The 26,249-nt window shown below is 42.8% G+C and overlaps 2 protein-coding genes across 6 annotated transcripts; both read right to left on the bottom strand.

Annotated features, from left to right (window-relative positions):
- Positions 1 to 1,929: 1,929 nt before the first annotated feature.
- On the bottom strand, positions 1,930 to 5,687 carry LOC119300042. Its single transcript, XM_037577125.1, has 12 exons — positions 5,607 to 5,687; positions 5,447 to 5,524; positions 5,293 to 5,361; positions 5,131 to 5,208; positions 4,496 to 4,551; positions 3,617 to 4,388; positions 3,385 to 3,528; positions 3,168 to 3,308; positions 2,822 to 3,068; positions 2,467 to 2,559; positions 2,276 to 2,365; positions 1,930 to 2,162 (listed from the first exon to the last, which is right to left on the bottom strand). Exons 1-12 carry the CDS (start codon positions 5,685 to 5,687, stop codon positions 2,098 to 2,100), a joined length of 1,914 nt encoding a protein of 637 aa, XP_037433022.1. The 3' UTR covers positions 1,930 to 2,097.
- A 926-nt stretch (positions 5,688 to 6,613) lies between these two features.
- LOC119302990 (protein FAR1-RELATED SEQUENCE 5-like) lies at positions 6,614 to 11,384 on the bottom strand. Of its 5 annotated transcripts, none has more exons than XM_037580064.1 (7): positions 11,113 to 11,384; positions 10,852 to 11,018; positions 9,364 to 9,628; positions 8,561 to 9,252; positions 8,004 to 8,461; positions 7,619 to 7,906; positions 6,614 to 7,531 (listed from the first exon to the last, which is right to left on the bottom strand). In XM_037580064.1, the coding sequence occupies exons 4-7, from the start codon at positions 8,910 to 8,912 to the stop codon at positions 6,872 to 6,874; spliced, it is 1,758 nt and encodes a 585-aa protein (XP_037435961.1). In that variant the 5' UTR covers positions 8,913 to 9,252; positions 9,364 to 9,628; positions 10,852 to 11,018; positions 11,113 to 11,384; the 3' UTR covers positions 6,614 to 6,871. The 5 variants fall into 5 exon arrangements, with proteins under 5 accessions (XP_037435961.1, XP_037435962.1, XP_037435960.1 ...); XM_037580065.1 differs by having other exon boundaries at positions 9,364 to 9,640; positions 10,887 to 11,018; XM_037580063.1 differs by having other exon boundaries at positions 10,887 to 11,018.
- Positions 11,385 to 26,249: the final 14,865 nt, after the last annotated feature.

Below are 26,249 nucleotides of genomic sequence, written 5' to 3'. Positions count from 1 at the left end.
CTGGACTATTATCCTTGATAGAATTTGTTTGTTCGGTTTGATTATCCGGATTGCCGTTGTCCGGCAGCGGTTCGCCCTGCTCCAGCGCTGGGTCTGTGTGATCATTATTTCTGTCGAGGCGGGATTTGGGGCGGCGCTTGCGTCGCCGCTTTGACTACTTCTCGAGGGAACAAGCCTTCGGTGCGTCCTTCCGCTCCTCGTCGTCATCTTTTGGTGTGTCCATCATGTATACGTCATATGATGAGGTGGGCGTCCAGCGTCCTATGGGCGATGGTTCTTCTTCGCCTCCCGCATCGTCGTCCATACCGTCGATGTTTTCAGAGTCGAAGTCGAGCATGTCGGTTAAATCGTCGACAGTGGCTACAAAGTGGGTGGTGGGTGGGCGTCAAATTTCTTCGTCTTCCGCATCCCAATCCTGCTGGCCATGATCCGGGCAGGGCTCTCTTGACAAAGAGAGAGACTTTAGTGATTTCATAATATCGCCGAAGGGCGAGTGCTGAAAGATGTCCGCGGCGGTAAACTCCATGATTGGCGCCCAATCGGATTGGATCGGCAGGGGTGCGGAAGGTTCAGAGTCTGACTCCTTGGAATCATGAGTCTCGCGGAGTGCGGGGCTGGTGTTCGGCTCGATCGTCGTTGGGATCGCAGCCCCCGAGGTGGCGTCCAACCACCCATCCTCGATCGGCGTAGTTGGCTCCGAATTAAGGGTCGAAGCCGATGCGGGTGCGGCCTCCAGGGCACTGTTCGGCGGCAGAGCTAGATCATGCCCGTCGCGATAGTGCGGCGCGCTCGGCAGTGGCTCGACTCCGTCGAAGATCAAGTCCCCGCGGATGTCAGCCGTGTAGTTTAAACTTCCAAACCTGACCTGACGGCCAGGGGCGTAGCTTTCGATCTGCTCCAGATGGCCAAGCAAATTAGCCCGCAGTGCAAAGCCGCCGAAGACAGAGATCTGTCCAGGGAGACAAGTTTCACCCTGGACCGCATCACTATCAATGATAGTAGGAGCCATCAAGCCTGACGGCGACGACACAGAGGAACTCTCAATGAAAGCACCAATGTCGGTGTCAAAACCGGCGGATCTCGGGTAGGGGGTCCCGAACTGTGCGTCTAGGCTGGATGGTAACAGGAGGCAAGGGACACGAAGTTTTACCCAGGTTCGGGCCCTCTTGATGGAGGTAAAACCCTACGTCCTGCTTGATTAATATTGATGATACGGGTAGTACAGGAGTAGATCTACCACGAGATCGGAGAGGCAAAACCCTAGAAGCTAGCCTATGGTATGATTGTTGTTCTGTATGTTGTCCTATGGACTAAAACCCTCCGGTTTATATAGACACCGGAGAGGGCTAGGGTTACACAAAGTCAGTTACAATAGTAGGAGATCCACATATCCGTATCGCCAAGCTTGCCTTCCACGCCAATGGAAGTTCCTCCCGGACACGGGACGAAGTCTTCAATCTTGTATCTTCATAGTCCAGGAGTCCGGCTGAAGGTATAGTCCGGCTATCCGAACACCCCCTAATCCAGGAATCCCTCAATGACGACGGCGACGAATCCCCCTCTCCGGAACCCCGAACGGACTCCAGATCAGCCCTCCCGAGAGGTTTTAGGGCTTGGCGGCGGCTCCGTATCATAAAACGCGATGAAATCTTCTCTTCTATTTTTTTTCTCCCTGAAAGCAGATATATAGAGTTGGAGTTGGAGTCGGGAGGTCTCCAGGGGGCCCACGAGGTAGGGGGCGCGCCCTAGAGGGGGCGCCCTCACCCTCATGGACAGGGTGTGGGCCCCCTGGTCTTCATCTTTGGCGAGGATTTTTTATTATTTATTGTAAGATACTCCGTGGAGTTTCAGGTCATTCCGAGAACTTTTATTTTCTGCACATAAAACAATATCATGGCAATTCTGCTGAAAACAGCGTCAGTCCGGATTAGTTCCATTCAAATCATACAAGTTAGAGTCTAAAACAAGGGCAAAAATATTTGAAAAAGTAGATACGACGGAGACGTATCAATGAACAAGTGAGCTCATGCAACTTGCAGATGCATTATTCAAAACATGAAAATAATGGCGTCACTTACATTCTACAGCCATCCCCTTTCATTTGTGGTCCACGATCATAGTCTTCTCCATTGGTTCATCAACACCAGCCTGCACAGCAACATCTGCAAAACAAAATAGCACAAACTCCATTTAGTGTACCAAAATCACACCGGCCAATCAAAATCGCACTTACAAGAAACAAACTCGGTTAAAAAATACTAGTCAAGGTTATTACCTTTCCCATATGCACTTACATGCACTGCAGCTTGTGAGTTGATGTCAGTTTCTTGCACACGCGTTGATGCACCCGCCACCGCACTCGTCTCTAATAAACATATACAAAAAAACACACATATAAATTGTTTAGTACCAACGCTAAACTAATTTAGTCAATGGCTTTTTTCAATGTAATGACCTACAACGTACCTGGGTTGCCACGTGGCTCTTCATTAACTACAACTACTGACATCAAAGCCCTAGCAGCTTCCCTTGAGGTTTCAGCCAGATCTTGCGTAATATCTAACAGAGAAACAAAAAAAATGAGTCCACCACGCTAATTACCGTCATATCATTAATTAACGAGAAATCAATGCGCCCACGACCGCTGTTCTATTTCCCAAGCACGGCAGGGGCGCATGGCCCACCATGCATGCATGCATGGCCCGTTTTCATGCAAGCGCACGTAAACAGGAAGTGGCTTAGCACCTCCAAGCGACAACAACTCATTACCATACCAGCATAAACTATTTTTTTTCATCCTTGGATCTGTGACATAGATTACCTGTACTTACCCTGGGCCGATGCGAGGTTTGGCTCACATTAGGAAATGCGGCAGCCATCGGAGCTTGCCTCTTCACTCGATCCATGAAATCGCCAAGCGTGTCCTCCGGGTCTCTGTGCCGTTTAGCATCTGCCTTGCTCTTGATTTCTACAAGCACTTTGACTTGTGTCTCCTCTACCATCTTCATGAATTCCTGCTCACGCTGCTTCAGTTGATGCTCCACTGCCTCCTTGAACGCATCAAGAATCTGGGACAGGAGATAGCAAGAAGAAGACAACTAAATTAGTTAATGCAACAGGACAAACTTGCATCTAGTCTCACAAGCGAACAAATTTCAATAACTAACCTCTCGTGGTATCTCTGTCGCATGGTCCACACGAAATCCAGTAGGAGCATGCACACTAGAACTTGGCGTGGCCCAGCCATGTTCTTGAGTTGCGCTCCCACAAACGGCATTGATTACCGGCGACCTGGGGACATCCACTGCCTGCAGGGAACAATCAAAGTGAATCTTAGCAACCACACTGTATTTATTGAAGCCTCATTTAAGGCGAGAAATGTACCTCAAATCCAGCGGCCACACCATGCCTTGCTGCATGCTTGCGAATCTGCAGTTTCATCATCAGATCCGAGTACGAGGCCAAGCGAGGGAACGACAGGGTCTCTCGTCCCTCCATCCCGTGTTCATGGTAATCATAGAAAATGATCTACATTTTATAGGCAAAACAGAGAGCAAATGCGTGAGAAAACACCCAATTTTTTTTGCAAATATTGAACCGGTAGCACTTTGCTAACCTGAGGGATGACAAGGCACCCTTGGAGACTCAGCTGAGATGGGTCATGCAGGAGATCCTCCCTAAGCTTGGCAGCACCCTCTCTCAACCCCTCCACAACATAATCACAGAAATCGTAATCGGAGATTTGGGTCGGCTCAGCTAGGACCGGAAGGATTTCATTGGCAATTTTGGGGTGTGCTCCCCTAGGCAGGAGAAATGTTGAAGCGGCTATGATTGTACATGCCACTATCATCTTCTCCTTTTCTGCTCCTACAATCGCTACCTTGCTTGCGTTTTGTATGATTTTCTTCACTTTGACGACAGGGATCCTACTTGCCCTAGACATGGTGGTGTCTAAGATGGCATGCAAGTTCTCTAGCAAGCCTTCCCTGTTCGCTAAGTAAACCCCGCCCGGGATATCTATCTTCCTACCACACGGCGACAACCCTAAACATTTCGCCACCTCCCTATAATTGACAATAACATGATTCCCATCGCCCATATACATCTTCATATCTTTAGGATCTATCCTAGCTAACATGGACATGCTAAAGATACGGTTATTGTTGCCCATGTCCTTGATCTTGCACAGCTCCTCCATGCCTATCCCGGAAAACACACCTTTGATGTTTGGATTCCAGTCTCCGGCGATGGAATGCAGCATCCCCGAATTGTACGCCGTGTTGAGTGCGGGCACCTTCTTCACGGGCACCATAGTTGAGGAAGAAGCTCCATCTATCGCAGCTGCTGGCGAGGACAGCTTGGACCTCCGGCCCATCTGGAACAGTGATCTGCACAATGGCACACCAGAGAAGAAGAGGAGCAAGTGAGAACTCGAGGAAATGGAACATCCGAAGGAAGAAGAAAACCGAGAGGCCATGGAAGCACTAGCACATACCTTTTGCTTCTCTCGTTCTCCCCAAGCCCCAGATACAGTTGTGCTTGTTCTTTGTGCTGGGAGGCTCCGGTCCAGGGAGCTGTTTCTATACACATGCGCCGGTACTAGTGCCCCTGTGCTCACGTCCACACCCTGACCAAGTGGCTAGAAAGTGGGCCACGTATGCCGTCTGGAGGCACCACACTCTTGCTCTAGTGTGATTCAACTAAGCTCCCAGCCCCGCTTAAATTAACTAATCAAGCAAAAAAGGTAAATCTTATTAGAATACAGAACACAGAAATATTTGTTTTTTTGCATGAAGCAATTTTTTGCAACAAAAAATAATAATAATTAAAAAAGGGTCAATCAACGACATCTTTCTATCGAACGGCCAGGTAATTCACTCGAAACACGGAAAAATGCACGTGCCAAATACTTCCATTATTTAGAGAGACTCCGCTTACATATCAGCAAAAGCAGTACAAGCAGCTACAAGCATGTGCATGCATTAACCTAATACATGTTATTGTGGAATTTTCATATTCTAGCACGCTTGCATGGAGGGCTCTCTGCATCATCTTCTTCGCTCCCATCTTCACTAGCACCTGTCACCGACATTTGGTCCCCCTACAACAGCTCGCATGCATCAACCGCACTTGCAGGTATAGCGCAAGGGTCAAAATCTGATGTCTCTTCTCCAACCACCAATCAGGGACGTCCACGGCATGATCAACCTGCAAACAAAAAAATGACCACCATAAATTAGATCACATGCAAGAACTTTCATAATGGCAGTTCAAAAACCGGGAAAAACTCACAGTAGCGACTGCCGGTGCACCTAAGGCAATCTCCGTGTCGATCACCGGTCCTTGTGCCATTACACTAGCCTACGCAACGATTATTCATGTTAACTTGTAGTCAGACAAGGCGCTCTGATGAAAAACAAATCAAAACTTGGTAAAGATCGGAGACCTCGTCAGCAAGGCTGTCAACAACAGACAACGGATCAGGGAAAACGAGACCATCCAAACCTACACCATCACTAAGCACCTGACCATGGAAGACAATTTTGTAAGTGCATTGCACAAGATCGGTTGCTTGCCATGGTTAGTTCCTAACTACAAATACTAACCTGCACACCGCCTAGTGTCAGTGTGGAGCTGGACGCTTCGGTCAGCACTGAAGCTGGGGAAACCGTGCTGTTGGGCGCCATCTTCTACTGGTTTTGATGGATTTTCGCTACTCCGCGCCACCTGTATATATACAGAGCGAAATTTTTTGGTTTCCCTCCAGAGCAACCAAGTTCAAAATTCAAACAAGCAGGGGCACATGGGGGTGGAGTTCAAATTTGAATTTTGTGGATGAGGAACACACACGCGACGCCTAGCTACCAGGCTTTCTCCACCCCTCCGGCCATGGCTATCTGTGCGTATTAAAACGGGAACACATGGACGGCGCGTTGGACCTGTGCATACATCTTGTCAGCCAACTGCCATGCCATGCGCTCCGCAAAAGCAGCATCATCATGTCCAGTGTGAAGAAATCTTGGTAGCAGCGCTTCCATCACCTGTCACTTCATGCAGCCAACAGCACGCGTCGGTCGAGCATGGCTATGCATTGCCCATGACACAATTAGCCGAGGCACTTGCCAATCAACTATCAGGAAAATCCCCGCCAAGATGAACTTGTGCAGGGTTTTTTTGCTAATTTTTTCTCGAAACTCGCATTTTAAACGTCGAATTGATCAATGAGCAATGATGTATCATCTTGATGGTTACCATCACACTGAACAAGCACACCAGCCGATGCCTCATTCGTCAAGATGCATGACATGCTTGTTCTTGTAGTCAGCCACATGCACGACATGCCCAAACGAGAGACATGCGAGCAGGCATTGAATGCATGTGCCATGCGACAGGCACACCTGTGTCCGCAGACTAGGCATGCTCACCATGCGCCCATGCTATAATCAAACGTCCTAGGAAAAACTAGCCTCGTGCCTCTGTCATTTCGGCTTTGGTCATCGCTCGTCTCTTGGCTCTGTCACGTCACTATTAACCACACGCACACACGGAGGCCAAGGTCCATCTCCCCAGTTTTTGCCAAGCATATGCCTTCGACCCAAAACAACGGTTCTGAAAGAGACTTGCGATTACCAACTCAATTAAGCACACCCAAATAAAAATGATATCCCAAAGATTGCAGTTTTCTCTACAAATCACAACATCAGCAACAGCAAGCTATCGCACACGCAAAGCTAAGATTTGCAGCCTACAGAAAAAAATTACATCACCGCCAACATTAAGTATGAAATGCGCGTGTTTAGATGACAAATTCGTATGCAGTCCTTGGTCCTGGCGAAGATGAAAATGAAGGCACAGCGTGCAGCAGTCTCGCTTACAGAAAATTAGGCTCGAACGGTCCAGATTTCTTGGTGCCACAAGCATTACGCCTGTGTCCAAGCACACCACAATTTGAACACTTTGGCAATTTCCTTGGCGCCTTGGGCACATCGCCTCTCTCTGGGCAAGTTGTGCATTTGTGGCCCTGACTCTTGCAGATCGTGCAGAACCGCAATCTCTTCAAATGTTCTTCATACAGAGCTTTGTCACGGCTTGTTGTAGGTCTACCCCTCGGCCATTTTTTCCGTTGTCCTACAATCACTGAACAACTTGATTCACCATCACACTGAGACCTTGTCGCACAGCCTTGCAACTCAAGTGTCTCTTGCTCGTTCTGAACAAGCAGCTGATTTTGTTGTTCCCTTTCTGCTAGTCCCATGCCATCCTTATCACTGCTTAACGGCACCAGAGCGGCTTGCACCTCCTTCATCATAGCTATGAAAACACCATAGCACTTAACATTACTATCACCAAGCAACACACATTCAAGCGCCTTCATGTACATTGTGTGATGCCTGAATGTGTCACTAGAAGGAGGGCCTCTGTCTCTTTGGTACCGTACCAAATATGCAGGGAGAACATCACGTGCATCTCTTGTCCATCGTTTCATTATATGTTTCTCGGGTATCTTCGATAGACGGAAGAACACCATAACCTACATTGAAACCAGTGAATTGTTTTCATTATGCAGCAAATGACTCATAACTACGGCCAGAGGAGAGCAAGCAAAAACAACCCTCGCCTGCAATGCATGGCAACACACCAAGCCAGAGTGTTCAAATGTGCCACATTCGCAACTAAAAAAACTCTCATCATCATTCACTTCGATCTTGAACTCTACCTTACTCCATTTTTCTCTTGCCGCCGCATCTATATGGGTTGATTTATAAATCTTTCTCGGCACAATCTCATCCAATACATGTGTGCCACATTTATATAGTTCTTCATCAAATTTCTCGAACATGGCTCGGGTGTACACCTTGCTAGCATGCCTCTCTATTGGCAGGTTTAGTCGAAGCGAGACACCACTCTACAAATAAACAGAACACACAAGAGCACACGAAGTCAGTATAAACAAGGTTAACGTGAAACCATTCTAGGACAGTTTTTCTCAGCTGAAAACTTACTAGCAATGTACTCTTCTCTTGGAAGCTCTCTTCTGACTCCCTGTCAAACTGAAGCTTTTCGAATTGTTTCAAGAAAAGATGCATAGGGCACCCCGGTGGAACATAACCCTTCAGCAGATGGTTAGCACTTTCACTTCGTTGTGTGCTATTCATCTTTGCACAAAACACGCCTCTGAAATATGGCTTTGCCCACTTATGCTGCACCTCATATATTTGCGTCAGGAATGGATGCTTCCTCAAGTTGTACTTTTCCAACATGTCCTGCCAACCAGCTCCAAATTCTTCCTCTGTGATCATGTGATGTACAAGCTTGTGGAACTCCATCTTAAAATTACTGTTCTTGCTCCAGAGCACACCCATCGACTCCTTCACCTTCTTCAAAACGTGCCACTTACACCAACGGTGTACTGTGTTTGGTAGTTCTACCTCAATAGCCAGCTCCATAGCACGCGCCTGATCTGCATTACATTTTAATCACACATTACGCTCAACACATCTATATTTTTTGTCAACAATATGCAACAAGTCAAGAGCAGCACAGTTCATTTGTTACTAACTAGTAAGAATCGTCTGCGGGTGTTTCCCGCCAACCATGCGGATGAACTCCCTGAATATCCACTTGAATGTGTCCTCTTTCTCATCCCTCATCATTGCGCCACAAAAAATTATGCTTTGAAAGTGATTGTTAACTCCAACAAAAAGACCGAAAGGCATATCATATAGATTGGTACGGTATGTTGTATCAAAAGTTATTGCATCTCCGAAGCACCTGTACTGATCAAAACCTCTGCTTGTTACCCACATCAGTGTTTTTATACGGCTCTCCTCATCCACTTGTACTGTGTAATTGAAATCAGGATCATTAGCCTTCATCTCAGACAGAATCTCCATCGTCTTCACTGCATCCATGTCAGACTACTCTCTGTTAGTTTCCTACATAGTGTCTTCAATGACCTCTTTGTAAATGGCACATTATCTACTGAACCGAAAAAACTACCAACGATGTTGAACACCTTTCCAAGCCCCACATTATTGTCTCTCAACTGTTTCACTAGATCCTTGGTGTATCTATCTATATGTCTATGAGACTTCCAGTGCAGCTTCTACCCACACGTCAAAGACAGCGGGTGATTATGCGCATCTTTGTGTTCTGCAATATACCACCCTTTGTCATTTGACTACAAGAGCCTTATCATGGCGTTGCAGCCACACACCTGGACGAGCGGCTGTTCTCCCTGACTGGTTTGCCCTGCAAAGGGCAAAAAAAGCAGATCCAACTTGTCAAATGCCAGAAATCATACTCATTGCACCTTAACATAAGGCTCTAGCATAATAAATGTGCGGGTTCCGAATTACATACCACACACGCACACATGATCTCTTGCATGCATCTCTTCCTGTCGACACTCAGTCTACTTTTCGCGGGCCTAACTCCAAAACCACATTCCCATGAATAAAGATTGTAGAACTCATAAGCCTCGTCAATAGAGTCAAAGCTTGTTCCAATACTTGGACAGAGAACAGGGCCATCCTTCTTATCCGCATAAGCACGGAGAGACAATTCAAGAGCTGATTTCCTATTTGGGTTCATCTCCCTTTCCTCCGGGGCTTTCCCGATCCTCACCCTGGATAATCATCTCAAAAAAAGAGACAAAAAAATGGATGAAAACCATTAGATCATCCACACACCGAAAGCAAGACGGGATTTTTCATGTTCACAGTTGCCACACACTCACCATACAGTTTAAAGACCATCGTTTTGCAATTACATAATTAACCGGATACGTAACAACCAATTACAGCATCTTCCCCCCTTACATAAATTTGTGGCGACCTGCTCGCATGAAGGTGTTGTAAAAACAATCGGCCAGCCATTGACTATACTCAACACACATCACAAACAATCCAACACAGCTGCTGATCAGCGACATATCAAGAAATGTTTTTGCAGCAAAACTATATAAATCTAACCCACCCAATCGATCGATCGTAATCAATAACACTATCCTTGTATACCAGTAATAGCACCAGGCGACAAAAATTCCTCCTAAATTCAATCATGGCACAGATCCCCCAATGCCCATACACCAATCTAAATTGCGCAGCCACAAAACTCTAGTTTCCAATCAGCAAACTAGAAATCCAACACACCAACCTTCTGCCATCATAATATACCTCATTATCACTAACGCTTTTCTTACATCCGTATTAAACTCCCTAATACAACTTTTCATCTCAAGAACACAATATAAGTCACTGCAAATGAAGATACCCAACAAGCTCCAGTCCTCCGCGGTCAAGCTTTGCTAATCCAACAAGCCATCCTAAATTCAATGATGGCACAGACTCTCCGATGCCCACACACCAATCTAAAATGCATACCCACAAAACTCCAATGTACTCTAAACAAACTAGAAATCCAAGACCATCACCCTAATGCCATCATAAAATACCTCATTATTCGTATTAAACTTCCTAATCTAACTTTTCATCTCAAGAACACAACATAAGTCACTGCAACTGAATATACCCAACAAGCTCCAGCCATCTGTGTTTCACTACCTAATGCTATCACCAAATCATCAATAAAATCCAACAAACCCCAACCAGTTGCAGTTTACTACCTAATGCTACGATCAGATCATCAATAAAATCGAACAAACTGCATCAAATTATGTAGTATACTACCTAATGCTAGCATCAGATCATCAAACCAAACCCAACAAAAACAACACACTTCTTAAACTCTTATGTACCTAAGAACCATACTATAAATTAGATCTACCATGTGAGGGGCACCCAAACTAAAAATTGCAGCAGAGCAAAAACAGAGCAATTTTTCACTGACATGCGTGTCCAGCCATTGGTTGCTTCAGAACACACCTCGGCCCTCGCTGCATCCCCGACTAGCTGCGCATCGCCGCCGGTGCCAAAGGTATGGTTGGGACGCTCATCGAATCCTGTGACTCATCTGGATAGGCGCAGTTGTTCCATGCCGCGGGCGAAGCACACATCCTATATGAATGCAATCGGAGGCAACTAGTAAGAAATCTGAAGAACACGCGACAGAAAATTAAGAAACATGATGCAGGGACCATGGTAATCATACCCATCGAGCTCGACGCCATTGGTGGACATCTTGCTGTGCTGTGAAAGACCCGTTCGGCAAACGGATGGAGACGGCAATCAAGTAGATATCACGACGGCAGCGCTGCCGCCGCCGTGCCCCAAACAGATGCAGATGGGGATGGAGCAAGTCTCGGCGGAGCAGCACAGTCACCGCGGTCGAGCCATATGGATGGAGATGGGGATGGATGGGTGTCGGCAGTGCACCAGATATTTTCCCTGGAGCAGCAGACCGGTTGGCTGGTTCTGGTTTACTCCACGCAACTCTGGTCGTGCTGGAGAGATTCCCTATTTTTTCCTCGAGGATTCTGTGCTATTTCAAACAATGGTCATGGGCCTAATCGCTGTCCAAGCAACCAGCGTGTGGGGGACAATTTCCGAGCAATGGGCCGCACAGAATACGCCTACCTTTTCCCTAGGCGTATCCCGGGTCGTATTCCTTTCGCTAGGCCTACCACCCACTGACCGAGTGCACATCCCAAGGCCCAAAAGAACGACGAGGATAGCGGCCTGCCTGGTGCGTGGCCGCTGAAAATTCGCACTCCAAGTACCACTCCATACTATGACTATACATAGGTGTGCTAGAAACATACAATGGGGATTCCAAACTCCCTGAGAACACCTTACTCCTCTGCTTCTCCATTAGTCACTCTAATATTTATTCTTTATTTACTTTTATGTTATTTACTTAAGAGTTTGTTCCAGTACTCAATCATGATTTATTTCCGCCCTCGTTTTTTGGTTTGAGTCTACAATTATCTGTAGGCATATAAATACATAATTCAATACAAGAGGCAAAAGTCTGATTCTTGTGCTCCTTCTGGGATCGATACTCTTACTTAGGAAAGTCGACAACTAAACCCTGTGTTGCAGGCCATCAAATACCCCAATGTCACCATGGGTATCCGCAAGTTGAGACATGCATCAAGTGATATCAAATCCAAAGTATTCAATCAAACATACAAAACTTCAAAGATTAGGACTCAATTCACCACGAAAATAAGAGAGTGAGGTGAACATCATGTGATTCAACTTTATTAAGAAAGCTCATGATACATCAAGATTGGAATCCATCAAGGACATGGGGTGAGAGAGAGAGAGAGAGAGAGATCAAACACATATCTACTAGTACAAACCCTCAACCCGAGGATGAACTACTCACATATCACCATGTAGGCAACAAGGTTCATGAAGAGACCTCCCGTGGTGTCTTCCCCCTCCGACAGGGTGCCGAAAAGGGCTCTAGATGAGATCGCTTATGAACAGAGGCTTGCGGTGGCGGGAAAAATTGTATCGGGTCTCGCTTCGAGGGTTTCCGAATAATTGTAAATTCATAGGCCAAAGATTAGGGTTAACAGAGCCAAGGGGGGCCACAAGCCGGGGTGGCATGCCCTATCCGGCGGGGCACCCCCTGCCTTGTGGGGCCCTTATGGGTCTTCTGGTGATCCCCTAAAACTTTCAGGGTCTCTTATTTCCCATAAAAATTGTTATAGTTTTTCTTCGTGTTTGGTCCTTCGTAGGTATGGACTTTCTGTGAAACAAAAAAGGCAATTGTCACTAGACACTGGATTAGTATGTTAGTCCATTAGAATAATATAAAAGTGCACCAAAACCATATAGAATTGATGTAAATATAGCATGAATACTTCATAAATTATAGATACATTGGAGACGTATCATGGCCCCAAATCTATCTGACAAAATAATATGGTTCATGGTGTCTTCTTCGTGACAAACCAAACAACTAGACACAATGTCATTTATTCCATGCCTCGATCTCTTATTTGAAGTCTAGAGTTAGTATTGAATGGCAAGCCACATGAAGATTTTGTACTTTAAGGCACCCAACATCTCCATATCCCAATCTGCAGTAGATAAACAAAAACAACCTTGGCAAAGAGTGTGACAACAAAGCCTACAGTATATTATACAAAGGTCGACCAAGGCGAGAGGTAGGTTTCAGGCGCCTCCTCATCATGCAGTGTGTTCTAAATGGCACGCCAGAGCCTATTGCATTGCTCCCTTTCTGGTCTCTACAATAGCTCCGCCACGTCAAAAACTCCTCTATGGTTGCACAACCCAGGTTGTATGGCACGCAATTTGTTTGCCTTAGCACCGCTTTCATGACCACAAGTGGTGAAAATTCTCAACAACAAGCTCGTTGATCCATCGGTCTAGCGAGCCATCTCCCACCTTTATCAAGACAAGGTTATTGGACATGTCACATGCATTATTGTCAAGCATCATGGGCATTCCATCCCAAAGCCTCTCAGGTTGAGTTCTTTTGAGCCATTCCCAACAGACCCACATCAAAATCGCTTGAATGCAAGTCCTTGACACCAAGCCCACCAAAGAAAGTCGGCTTACTAGCATTATTACATGCAACGAAAAATTAGCCACGATGAATCTCCTCCAATCCGACCAAAGGAAAGCTCACAATCACTTTTCCATAGCCTCGAAGACCCAAGCCGACGCATCCGTAATAAGAGTATGGTGAACAGGACTCGATGAGATTACATTGTTAATCAATATCAAATGTCGTGAGCACCCCAGGAACCCCCTCTGCAAGCCAACACAACATCCCTAACTACATCCAACATCATGTGCCATTATACCTTAGAGGGGAGGTGGATGGCAATTTTCAACTTGATAGGAATTTTCCATTGCACAATTCCAAATTTGCATGACATAAGCTTTGTCCTCTAATGAGTCATATTTTTCATTACTGTTCACCTTTTTGCATCATAGTGATAGGATTTTCAGAGTTTACTGTGTTTGAACACCTTTTTCTTCCTAGTTTCACCGTGACTCTGAACGGAAGGATATTTGGAGCATTAATTGTGAAACACTGATTAATGGGTGACAATCACATCAATTGACAGGATAATTAATAACCTACCTTACAAAGTGTCGAGCGAGTAGGCCGAAAATCAGCGGCGCGGAACCATCCAAGAGAGAAGATGAGGCGTGGTATGACCATACCCGCTCGTACCAATGGTTGTAGCGCACGGTGTCACCTCCCCCTGGTCAACTATTTCAACCCCATGTGATCAGATCTGGGAGAGAAGGAACAGAGAGACTAGAATCACGATCTAGATCCAAATACCTCGCCCCTGAAAGGGATCCAAAGGGGGGACCGACAGAAGGACATCCCTACACTAGCACTTTGATTAAGGAGTTTTAGACATCGATCATCATTATCGTCATCCTCTTCATCATCATCATCATCTACACCCTTATAATCACCTTTCATCTCTTTGTATTACCGAACCCTAATGTGGGTTCATACGTGTATTACATTGATCACTTATCTACCATTAGCATGAACACTTTGATGATGCTTGTTGTCTCCATGTCTGAGTAAACCCCCTAGTTCTAAGGAATATGAAGGAACCCTAATATGCATATGAGCTAAATTTCGATAAGATACAATATCCTCTTTATATGTTTGTGTTAACTATTCTTCCCAATAGTTTATGAAGTCGACCACATAACATCCGCCTATACAAACAAGAAGGACGGCAATGTCCTTTTATTCATTTTCAAAATCTTGAGCGTATTTCACATGAAATTTCCAAAATGCTTCACCATTTTTTAAATTTGGTTAACATTTACAAAGGCCTCACACAAGTTTAATACATGATCATTGGGCAAGTTTTTGAAACCAAGCCTCACATATGGTGTGTTCCTGCCTTTCATAAGAATTCGAGTGAAGCTTGAACCACTATGAAACCCCATTGTAATCCGTATGAAAGATGTATAAAATCATGAAATCACAGGAAGCTCACCGAATCCAGTTTATGGAACTTACATGAATAAAAGGATGTTGTAGAAAGTTTTATAATTATTTCGTTTTAGTTTAATAAATCAAACTTTAAAAACACATATAACCTTGGTCTTGTGTCGTAGAGCTCATCAAGATAAAGAGCAAGGTCAAAATGAATGGACATTAAATTTAAAACATTTAGAATTCGTTCTTATTTTGCGTCAAATTTTAAATACCTAGCTTTGAATGTTGTTAGGGAGGGGGACTAAAAAAATTATTTTTGATAAAGTTCATAACTATAAATGCAAACGTGACCAAATGCATATATTCAAACAAGAACAAAAAAAATTGAATGATTCACAAATCCCCTTAGCACAGTAGCACACCCTAAAGATCCTACTGCATTCTATGAAGTCGCAGACGGTTGGTCCATATATTAGATGCATCGTGCCCACGCATGAGTGAATAATCAATGGGTACTCTATCCTAGTATAACATGCATAAGATCAGGCACATCAAATGATTCAGTAAGTCCTCAAAACAAAAACGTTTAGGAAGAAAGTATGGTGGGTGGCCATATTTTGTTCCATGTTTCCCCTAAAATTAAACCCACGTGTGCTTTGTGCAACGACAAATTTGTTGACGTAATGTTCTTGTGTGCTTTGTGCAACGACAAATTTGTTGACGTAATGTTCTTGTACACATCTGCCAAGTGATCTTGTACCATGTTGCTACACATGAGTATGTACCAAAGAGAATCCATTGCCATTACACATGATGACAATCTTAAACACTCTTCTACCGCCACGATCAGTTTTTGCCTATTACTTCTTCTCTCCCACCTATTATGCATTACCTTGCCTATATAAACGGTTGAGGTCCAAACAAAATATATCAAATTTTCTAGTGACATACGATCCCCCCTCTATTTACGCACCAGATATGTCGTGTGGCAAGCCTTCACTGGCGTATACTTGTAGTTGTTCTTTTGCAAGGATGAAGTTTGCACATCTATTTAGTTAAGAACTATGTGGCCACGATCAAGTATGTTTCATATGCTGTAATGGATGTTAAACATGGCGGAAAGCAAGCATGCATGCATCGAACTCTTTGGAATGAGCAACATTGGGAAGCATGAGAAGCAAGCATGAGAAGCATTCAGAACTTCAGATAGCTGATCATGTTATCACGATGCATGTGCTTCATCATCGCAATATGGCATAGCTCACTGTGATACATCCTACTTGGAGCACTTGAGTATCTAGGACCGGAGTTAGTAGCTTGTGTGGAGGTTTTAGCATTTATAACAAACTCACTCAAGAAGAAGTGGTGCATGTGCCATGTTTGTATCATCGTCGTTCCATGAATAGCTAGCACAGGTCAGACCACTAAAAAAAGAAAAGAAAAAAGGCTAGCGCAGATCTGAATCTTAGTTGAGTTTAAATTTTGAGACATACATGTCGCTAGATAATAAAGAGTTTCACATGAAACAGAGATAGATAGATAGATAGATAGATAGATACTCTTGTTAGTTTGTATATAATCAAGATGGTCTTCCATGCCAATAAATATGTTGGTAGATTTTAATAATAGATAGATAGATAACTGTCTACTTGAGTGCGTCATGGGTGAAAAGGTACGAGTGGGGAAGGAAAAATCTAGAAAGAATTTGTTGATGCCAAATACATGACCAATGCCCCAGATATATTTTTGTAGTAATGTATTGGGTGCTTCCAACTTCTGGAAAGGTGTCATGTGTGCGGCCTAGGCGGTTAAATTTGGTCGAAGTGGCTGTTAGGAGATGGCTAGACATCAGTACCAGGAACTTTTTGCATTTGTCAACAACATTTCCAAACTATACATAAATTTGGGATGGGGAGACTTTGAAAATTACTTTTGATGATAGGATGTTGAACATGTGGTTAGAGCTTGTTGAAATTGCTAAAAGTATTTCCTTTACTGATTCCCAAGATTCTCTGGTGTGGCAATATGGGAATTCTGGTGAATATTCTTTCAGCTCTCTTTATGCAATCATTAATTTTCAAGGAATCACCCCTTGTTTTCATTCCTTCGGTCAGCAAAATTGTAGTTCCTAGGATTCATGTGTTTTTATGGCTTCCTTTTCATATCAAAGTAATTACTCGGGACAATATCAAGAAAAGAAACTTGAAAAGGCCTAAAAATTGTGAGTACTGTTCATGTAAATAATCTATACAATATACTTCCTTCCTCGAACGTGATCAAATTGTTCTTTGGTAGAGATTTAGGAGTGAATTTGTCTTCTGTTGCTTCTCTCTCAGCAATAGGTAAGAAACAAGATGCATTAAACGTTGTTAATGTTGTTGCTCTTTAGGCTCTATGAAAACACAGAAATAAGATGATTTTAGTGGTGCTCCCTGGATTTCTCCTAACCATATTTGGTGTCTAGTCTTAAGAGTAATAAGAAAATGTGAGGTCATCTTCAAGGACCATATGACTACCCTGATGAAAGATTTGTGTCTTCATGTTCATCAAATGATCCTACCCCCTTTCCAGCTGGAGTGTGGGTATAATTGAGACTGAATGACAAGCGCCACCCTGCTACATGTTCTGGAGCGGATGGAGGAGAGATGACACCCAAGCTGCACTCTGTGGTGATGGAAGGGAGCCCGATGTTGACCCTAGAAACCGCCTGCCTAGAATCGCCACTGATAGTTTGAGTGTATGAGGGGGATCTTAGTTGGTTGTACTGTGGATGTTTACATTTTCCTGTTCTGAACTTGGGTTGAGCTCTGCCTTACAGGCCATTGTATTATTCTGGACCTACAAGCCAAGCTTCTTTCTTTGCAATGGGCCCCGGGAAGCCTTCCTGTTTTTTTTAAAACTAACTATTTACTCCCTCCCTTTCGCTTAAATAAAAGGTTCAATTCAAAAATCTTTTCAGCCAAGGTAGATGGTGACGAAATAAATTTTATAGTTTGCAATAGTACTCAATTAGTGTGCATGTTTTTCCTTAAAAAAATCATATCTATCGATGCTTAATTGCAAAGCACACATACATGACCATTAAATGATCAAAGACTTTTCCAACCATTGGTGAATTTTCTATCCTTACATGAATCAATGTAATGCACCGTAAAATATAGACATATTTTTTGGGGGGTCGAAACTATAAACATGTGATGGGGAGCAAGGTGACTCGGGTTGTGTAGCGACAGCTCACGTGGCCCGTTTCTTTTTTTTTTTGTTATGGACTATGTCGCTGGGTTCCTGGGCTTTAATTCTTCTTTTTCCTGTTTTCAGTGTGGGGCTTCTTTTATGGGCCGAGATATGTTGTCTAAAAAAAACCTCTCCGGTACTTCTTGCATTCCTCCTTTTTATTGATTCTTCTTTAATGTTTTCTCTTAATTTTTTTATTTTATTTTCTCTTTCATTTTCTATAACCAAATTGATTTCTTATTTTTTTTAGTTTTGGTACCTTTTTGTTTGTGCAGCTCTAAAAAATATTATTACCTTTACTTATTTTAGGAAAATGTTTTTCTCCCTCTGATCCATATTAAGATCAGCGACAACAATATGTATTAGAGGGAGTACTAAATTTATTGAAATACTATTCTTTTCAATAAGTTTGTTCAACATTTCTTTTAAGTTTAGGTACTTTTATCAACCAACGATTGATTTTCCTTTCAACATGAACCTTCTCCTTTTTGGTTGGGGGCTAGTGAGTTTTTTTAGACAACACATTATATTAAATACAAAGAGTACAATCAGTACAAACACACGTGAAGACTGCTAGACAAACATGACGAAGACATGTATCCCGAAAACCATGCAGCAACGATCCCAAGAAAATAAAATTTACGAAAAGTTCCCAATAAGGGCCTCTTTGATTCACAGGATTGCAAAAACACTGGAATAAAAAGAATACAGGAAATCTATAGGGTTGCAGTTGTAAAACAGAGGATTGAAAAACAGTGAAAAGTATAGGAATATGAAACAAATGGAACGTTTGAAATGCAGGAACTGAAATCAAAGGAATGCATTATTTAGTAGAGAAACCATGCGCTGGTATGCAGCTTTGTCACTCTTGCCTCGATCTTTGTGTAAAAAAGAGGTCTGACTCAATGTTTCACTTCATGCGAAATCACAGGAAACCAACAGTGTTTCTCTGGATTGCAACAGTATTCCTCCATACTTGTTCCTGCAAATCAAACATCGCTACGGTAGCAAATCCTATGGAATGAGAATTCCTGCGTTTTTCCTATGAAAAATCCTTCAAATCAAAGGAGGCCTAAATCTCCACGCACATCGAAGCCAACAACCGCTTCCAAATTCCAGCGTCGCCGAAGCATTCATTGAAAAGGAAGTGGATCCTACAACTTCTCAACATCCATAGCAGCAGCATCGCCAAATTGGCTTTCAAAGCCGATGAACAGACCCATTGCATGCAGCAAAGCACTTGTCGTTGTGGCATGTCGGCTGGGGAACATCCCCTTGCTGGCCTAAACCCGAATCCACCGCTTCCCGCCGATGAAGTCGGGGAGAACGCTGGAACCGCCGCCATCTGACCACAAAACCCGGTTCTGGATCATCATCTCATCCTGGCCGATGGCACCGCTGCGGGAGATGGAAGCCACCAACGATAAAAAGAACAACATATCCCTGTCTTGAATAGCCGGCAAGAAGACGAGGCTACCGGATTCTCGACGTCGCGGAGAGGAAGTAGACAAAGCAGATTTATTCGACGCGGCACCGTCCTCACCTTTCCGGTGCCACCAAACGAAACATACACCCTATGTATGCAAACACTATGGAAGGAAAACCGGATCCTCCCCTCCACACACCGTCGGCGCAGCGAATCCGCCGATGTTCTGCAAATGAACCGTTGTTCCCGCTGGAGCGGCTGGGGCGATGTCTTCTTGACTTGTTTTGGGGGCTAGTGAGTTGAGGAGAGAAGGGAAAATCTATCTCTTTCCTGCCCTTCCCCTGTTAAATCACATGGCACGTTACTTTCTCCCAAATTTTCCCTGATAATTCCCTCCACGCACCAAACATTAGTTTTAGACTTAAAAAATAACTTTCCATGCCTAATCCCCTACTAAGCACTCACTTGCAAACTTATGCACTCAAAATCTAACATTGACTATGTTCAGACCAAGTAATAAACATATGCACACCTTTCACGAGCACTCGAAATCTAACATTGACTATGTTCAGACCAAGTAATAGACAAGACAAAAACAAAAACAAAAGCTAAGCAAGGCGTAGGCATGCAGGTGGATCGGCCAGCTACGACGTCTGGCCAGCGGCCAACCGCTGCCTTCTTCTCCGGTACACGTCGTTGTTGGAGGACGGCTCCACCACGTCATCCGCGAACCGCACCTTCTTCTTCCCCGTCGCCGGCCTCACGCCGCCCGCCATCTGAGCCCCTAAATCAATCGAACGAGCAAAACAAGTTCATGTCAGATCAACACAGCACAGGAGAGCGCGCGGCATGCATGCAATTGCAATCGCATGCTGTTTGACTCACCGTGCTCCTGGAGCTGGATCTTCTTCCTGAAGTTGGACTCGAGGCCGCGGAAGAGGCGCACGGTGGCGAGCGTGACCGCGGCCGACACCGCCGCGACGGCGACGAGCCCAGCGCAGTTGCCCCCTCCCACGCCGGCCTCCATGGTAGGCGCCCGTTTTTTAATCTCCCCGTTGTAGAACAGCTAGCGGGAGCGCGCGATGACCCGACCAGCTAGGTAGGAGAGATAATATGAAGTTAAACTGGCTGTGGCTTTATTTATCTGGATGGATGGATGGATAATCTGGACTGGTGAAGGCGAGGGGAACGAGCCTCTCGTGAGAGGCCTGGGCTTTAAATTAGGCCGGCTCTGATACGTGCCACCACACACGCTTCCCTCCCGCCGGAAAAAGGCGTAAGCACGTGTCAGCATGTATGTGTCGTCAGGTCAATGGGTCATTTTTGGCGAGCAAAAAAAGGCCAATGTGTCATCCGTGAGCTGGCAACGAGGCTGTTCTAGCTTACTAATTCTTCCCGCATAAAAAAAATATGTGGCTAATTCTGTACAGTGGTCTTTTGTTTGGTACCGTGTGTTGGTCATGTGGTTGTCATACGCTGCCTATGTTGTGGGCTTTATTAATTTAAAACCGGACGTCCCTGACGTCTATGTTCTAAAAAAAATTCTGTACAGTGCGTGGTGGAACCAGTAATGCTTTCGCCGTGCACGCGATCGAACTGGTCGCTGCGCGACAAAAAAAATCTGTGGCTAATTCTGTATTTGATGAGGTTGTAAATGAGATTTTAATATGAAAATAAACAATGAAAAATACATATGATTTATTGTATTTGATTATTATGCGGTTGTGAAAAAAGTATAGAATATAAGTATCATTTTCCGTACATGTTGATGAGATTAAATGAAATTAAATAAAATACCACGAAGCCTGTGTGCTGCTGCAGAAATTGTTACCAAAATCAGCTAATATATCTTGATGAGATTAAATGAAATTTTAATATGCAATTGAACAATGAAAATACATACTCTGTAAACGTCTATAAGACGTGTATGATTTATTATATTTGATTATTATATGGTTGAATTTTTTATGTACAATATAAATACCATTCTCCATACATGTTTATAGAATTGAAGTAATGGTGTTAATTAGGTGGCATGCATTTCTTTTTCTCCTTTTTTTCTCAGTACACCAGCTATCATTTTGTTTCCTTTTCACCTTTTTTTGTTTAATTTAATTGTGAAAAATTTCAAATTCGTGAAAAATTGTGAATATGTGCATTTTTTTCAAGTTTGTGATTTTTTAGCTCATCAATATTTTTCCAACTCATGAACTTTTTCAAATTCATGACCTTTTTCAAATGCATGAACTTATAGCTTGCGAACTTTTTTTCAGAATCACAAACTATTTTTCATGAACTTCTTCATGAGTTTTTTTATTCAAATTTTGAGTTTTTTCTACTTTTCGCGAACTTTTTACAAAACTGTGAAAATTTATCAAATATGAGATGTTTTTCAATTTCCCTGAACAATTATCAAATCTGTGAACTTTTGAATAATTCGTGAACTAATTTGCAATCCATGAAGATTTTTTAGATTTATGAACTTTATCTGAAACTCATGAACTTTTTAAAATTCTTGAATTTTTTTGTCAAATTCATAAACTATTATTTTTCTAAATCAAAAAATTTCTCCAGATTCGACCTTATTTAAATTTTCTCAAACTATTTCCAATTCGTGAAGAATTTTGAAATTCATTATTTTTTAAAAAAATTAACGAATTCTTCAAATTTGTGAAATAATAATTCAAATGAGTGAACTTTTTTCGACAACTACTGTACTCGTGCCGCTACAGTAACGGTAATCAGTGCAGTCCTTCGAGACGCTACAGTAACTCAACCTGCTACAGGCGCCGATTAGGCGCTCGTCATGGCCCGGCCGAGGAAAAGCGTGCGAGCGCTGGTCCGTTCCCTTGATTGCCAAAAAAAGGTCTTGGTTCGCTGAGAGGGCACCATCTGAACCGAGGGGCATATGCACCCATTTTTCATAAAATGCATTTTAAGCATGTTTTAAAATGTCAAAAAAATCAAAAGAAAATATCACGCATACATGTTCGCAAATATGTGTACGCGGCACAAAGTTTTATGAAAAAATGTCTTTTTGTTTTGCCTCCGTAAAAAACACAAATTTCAGTGCTTCTAAATAGTGTTTCACGTTATAATTTTTTGTCTTTTTTGCACAGGCCACAAAAAAGTTATTTTTCCATGAAACTTTATGCACGCACATAGAACATGGAGACGTACCCGTGCAATTTTTTTCCAGATTTTTTTAGAATTTAGAAATGTGTTTTTCAAAGTGGGTTCATATGTATCCGGGTTCATCCATGCACTTCTCTTGGTTCGCTTCGTTTTTCTCTGGTTCAATCGGTTTACTCAGTTCCCAGTTAACCGGTAGTTGTTGACCGCTGATCAGTTCCACCTTGACCATTGACTTTCAGAAAAGGTTCACAAAAAACGTGAATTTTTAAAAATCATGAATTTAAAAAGATTCTTGGAATCGGAAAAGGTTGAAATTTTTTTGGAAAGCATTTTGCAAATTTGAAAAAAAGTTCATCGGTTTCAAAAAAAGATCACCAATTATGGAAAAATATCATCAAATTTGAAAAAGTTCACCAGTTTTGAAAAAACATATCATCGATTTCCAAAAAATATTCTTGCACTTGAAAAAAAGTTCATGGATTTCAAGAAAAGTTCACCAATTTTGAAAAAAAAACTTCATCAATTTTGAAAAAATCACCAATTTTGAAGAAAAAAAGTACATTGATTTCGAAAAAAGTTCATTCAATTTCGAAAAAAGTTCACCAATTTTGAAAAAAGATCATAAAATTTGAAAAAAAAATAGAAAGAAAAGGAAAAAATAAAAGAAAGAAAAAGAAAAAAAAGAAGTAAAACCGGCCTAGAAACCAAATAACGCAAAGGAAAAGTCGGTTGGAAGCTTCCAGAAGTATAAAGGATCAATCGTAATTCTTTTGATAAGTAACAGTGTCGAAGCCAATGAGAAGCAGAAGAAAATGACAAGCGGTTTTCGACAAGATATTCTCTGCAAGTGTTGTAAGTAGTGATAATAGATAGTTTTGTAGCAATGTTGTTTGTAACAAGTAACAATAGTAACAAGAGTGCAGGAAGGTGGCCCAATTCTTTTTGTAGCAAATGACAAGCTTAAAGTATTTCTTATAATGAGCAAAGCGTTCTTGAGGACACATGGGAATTCTCGTCTAGTCCTATTCATCATGTTTAGTTGATTCGCGTTCATTACTTTGATAATTTGATATGTGGGTGGACCAGTGCTAGGGTGTTGTTCTTACTTGAACAAGCAACCCTCTTATGCTTACCCCCTCTTGCAAGCATCTGCAGCTACGAAAGAAGAATTAAAATAAATCTGACCATAACATGAAACATATGGATCCAAATCAACCCCTTACGAAATAATGCATAAACTAGAGTTTAACCTTCTGTCACTCTCGCAACCATCATCTACTTATTACTCCTCAATTCCTTCCCTTAGGCCCAAGTATGGTGAAGTGTTATGTAGTCGACTTTCACATGACACCACTAAAGAAAGAACAACATACATATCATCAAAATATTGAACGAATACCAACTTCACATGATTACTTCTAACAAGACTTCTCCCACGTCCTCAAGAACAAAAGTAACTACTCACCAATCATATTCATGTTTAAGATCAAAGGTGTATTGAATATGCTTAAGGATATGAACATATAATGTTCCACTAAATAAACCAACTAGCATCAACTACAAGATATAATCAACACTACTAGCAACCCGCAGGTACCAATCTGAGGTTTTGGGACAAAGATTGAATACAAGAGATGAACTAGGGTTTGATATGATATGGTGCTGGTGAAGATCTCGATGAAGATTGGTCCTACCACGATGAGAGGATCGTTGGTGATGTCGGTGGCTTTGATTTCCCCCTCCCGGAGGGAAGTATCCTTGGCAAAATTGCTCCGCCAGAGAGCAAAAGTGCTCCTGCCTAGGTTTCACCTCTAGATGGCGGCACTTCGTCCCAAAAGTCTTCTCTTATTTTTTTCTAGGGAAAAAGGCCTCATATAGCAGAAGGAGGGCACAGGAGGGCTGTGTGGGCCCCACAAGGCATCAGGGTGCGCCCTAGGGGGTAGGTGTGCCCTGTTGCCTTGTGAGCAGCAGGTGCCCCCCTTACTGGTGGTTCTTCGTTCCAGTATTTTTTATATATTCAATAAAAAATCTCCGTGAAGTTTTAGGTCATTTGGAGCTTCGTAGAATAGTTATCTATGTTTTAGCTCTTTTAGGTCCAGAATTCCAGCTGCTGGTAATTTCCCTCTTCATACAGATGTTGCAAATTAAGAGAGAAAAGGCATTAGAATTGCATCATAAAGTGAATTAATGACCAAAAATATTATATATAACAGTAGAAAAACATGATGCAAAATGGACATACCACACATTATCAAAACATTCAAGCAAAACCAACTTCACATTATTACTTATAACAAAACTTGTCCCTTGTCCTCAAGAACAAACGGAACTACTCAGAAATCATATTCATGTTCATGATCAAAGGAGAATAATATATGGTCTCATGGCGGAGGAACTCGTACACGACCCGACTCTTTCTGCTGAGGTCCTCCATGACCTAGCATCGTCGTCGATCGCTGAATCGAGTGCGGTCGTGATGTAGCGAAAACTCCTGGATGAGATTCTCTGATTACCAACTGTGAGGCACTCGAATCTAGTGGCTCACAACAATCGGGAATTTGGGGTTCGAGCTAGGGATTTGGATTTCAGTGACGCGATCCCAGGGATGAAGCCATAAAATAGAGATACAGGGGCAAGAAATAGAAGTCTAAAAATTATAGGATAGATATAGATACATAATATAGGAATAGTACATATTGGAAGATCTAGGGTCGATTTCATATGTGTTGTGTTCACCCAACAAACCAACGCACGCCAACATTTTCGTGGAGGGAAGGACCACCAACACCTCGTTAAAAAATTGGTTTTGTAAACGGGATGAGGTAATGGGGCTGGGGAGACCCAAATAATTCGATCATAACCATAGTGGCTATCGCACTCATTAATGCCAAATATTTGGTCCGGCACTTCGGGGCTCTGATCTAAACAAGCCCTAGATAATCAAAGATTACATAGCTATTAATTCAAAATTTGATTTATGAAACGGTATCAAAGCTTGAAATTTTCTAGCTATTGTTAATCTCTGCAGTTCTACAACAACATTTCTACCATTTGAAAGACGCAAACAAATCTAATGCAAAAAAGGTAAACTAACTGTTTTTATGATTTGGTCGAGCTCATCCGTGCGGCTGGCTGGATAATGATGTCTTACGTAACCTTCTTCTTGTAGACTCGTGTTGGGCCTTCAAGCGCAGAGTTTTGTAGGACAATAGCAATTTTCCCTCAAGTGGATGGCCTAAGGTTTATCAGTCCGTGGGAGGCATAGGATGAAGATGGTCTCTCTCAAACAACCCTGCAACCAAATAGCAAAGAGTCTCTTGTGTTCCCAACACACCCAATACAATGGTAAATTGTATAGGTGAACTAGTTCGGCGAAGAGATGGTGATACAAGTGTAATATGGATGGTAGATGTAGGTTTTTGTAGTCTGAAAACATAAAAACAGCCAGGTAACTAATAGTAAAAGTGAGCAAAAACGGTATTGCAATGCTTGAAAACAAGGCCTAGGGTTCATACTTTCACTAGTGCAAGTTCTCTCAACAATGATAACATAATTGAATCATATGGAAACCCCTCAATGTGCAACAAAGAGTCAC

Source organism: Triticum dicoccoides, chromosome 5A (genome assembly GCF_002162155.2).
Source record: "Triticum dicoccoides isolate Atlit2015 ecotype Zavitan chromosome 5A, WEW_v2.0, whole genome shotgun sequence".
Classification (NCBI taxonomy): Eukaryota; Viridiplantae; Streptophyta; class Magnoliopsida; order Poales; family Poaceae; genus Triticum; species Triticum dicoccoides.
This window is presented reverse-complemented; position numbering and strand designations above follow the sequence as displayed.

What these genes read in the sequence shown, in the direction of transcription:
- LOC119300042 (XM_037577125.1), bottom strand. Translation starts at nt 5,687, where the DNA reads ATGGCGCCCAACAGCACGGTTTCCCCAGCTTCAGTGCTGACCGAAGCG. An exon ending in GAGAACGAGAGAAGCAAAAG is followed by an intron (nt 4,389 to 4,495) that starts GTATGTGCTAGT and finishes GCCATTGTGCAG; the next exon opens with ATCACTGTTCCAGATGGGCC. An exon ending in AGAGCCACGTGGCAACCCAG is followed by an intron (nt 2,366 to 2,466) that starts GTACGTTGTAGG and finishes TATGTTTATTAG; the next exon opens with AGACGAGTGCGGTGGCGGGT.
- LOC119302990 (XM_037580064.1), bottom strand. Translation starts at nt 8,912, where the DNA reads ATGGATGCAGTGAAGACGATGGAGATTCTGTCTGAGATGAAGGCTAAT. An exon ending in CCCGCAGACGATTCTTACTA is followed by an intron (nt 8,462 to 8,560) that starts GTTAGTAACAAA and finishes AATGTAATGCAG; the next exon opens with ATCAGGCGCGTGCTATGGAG. An exon ending in AAGAGAAGAGTACATTGCTA is followed by an intron (nt 7,907 to 8,003) that starts GTAAGTTTTCAG and finishes GTTTATTTGTAG; the next exon opens with AGTGGTGTCTCGCTTCGACT.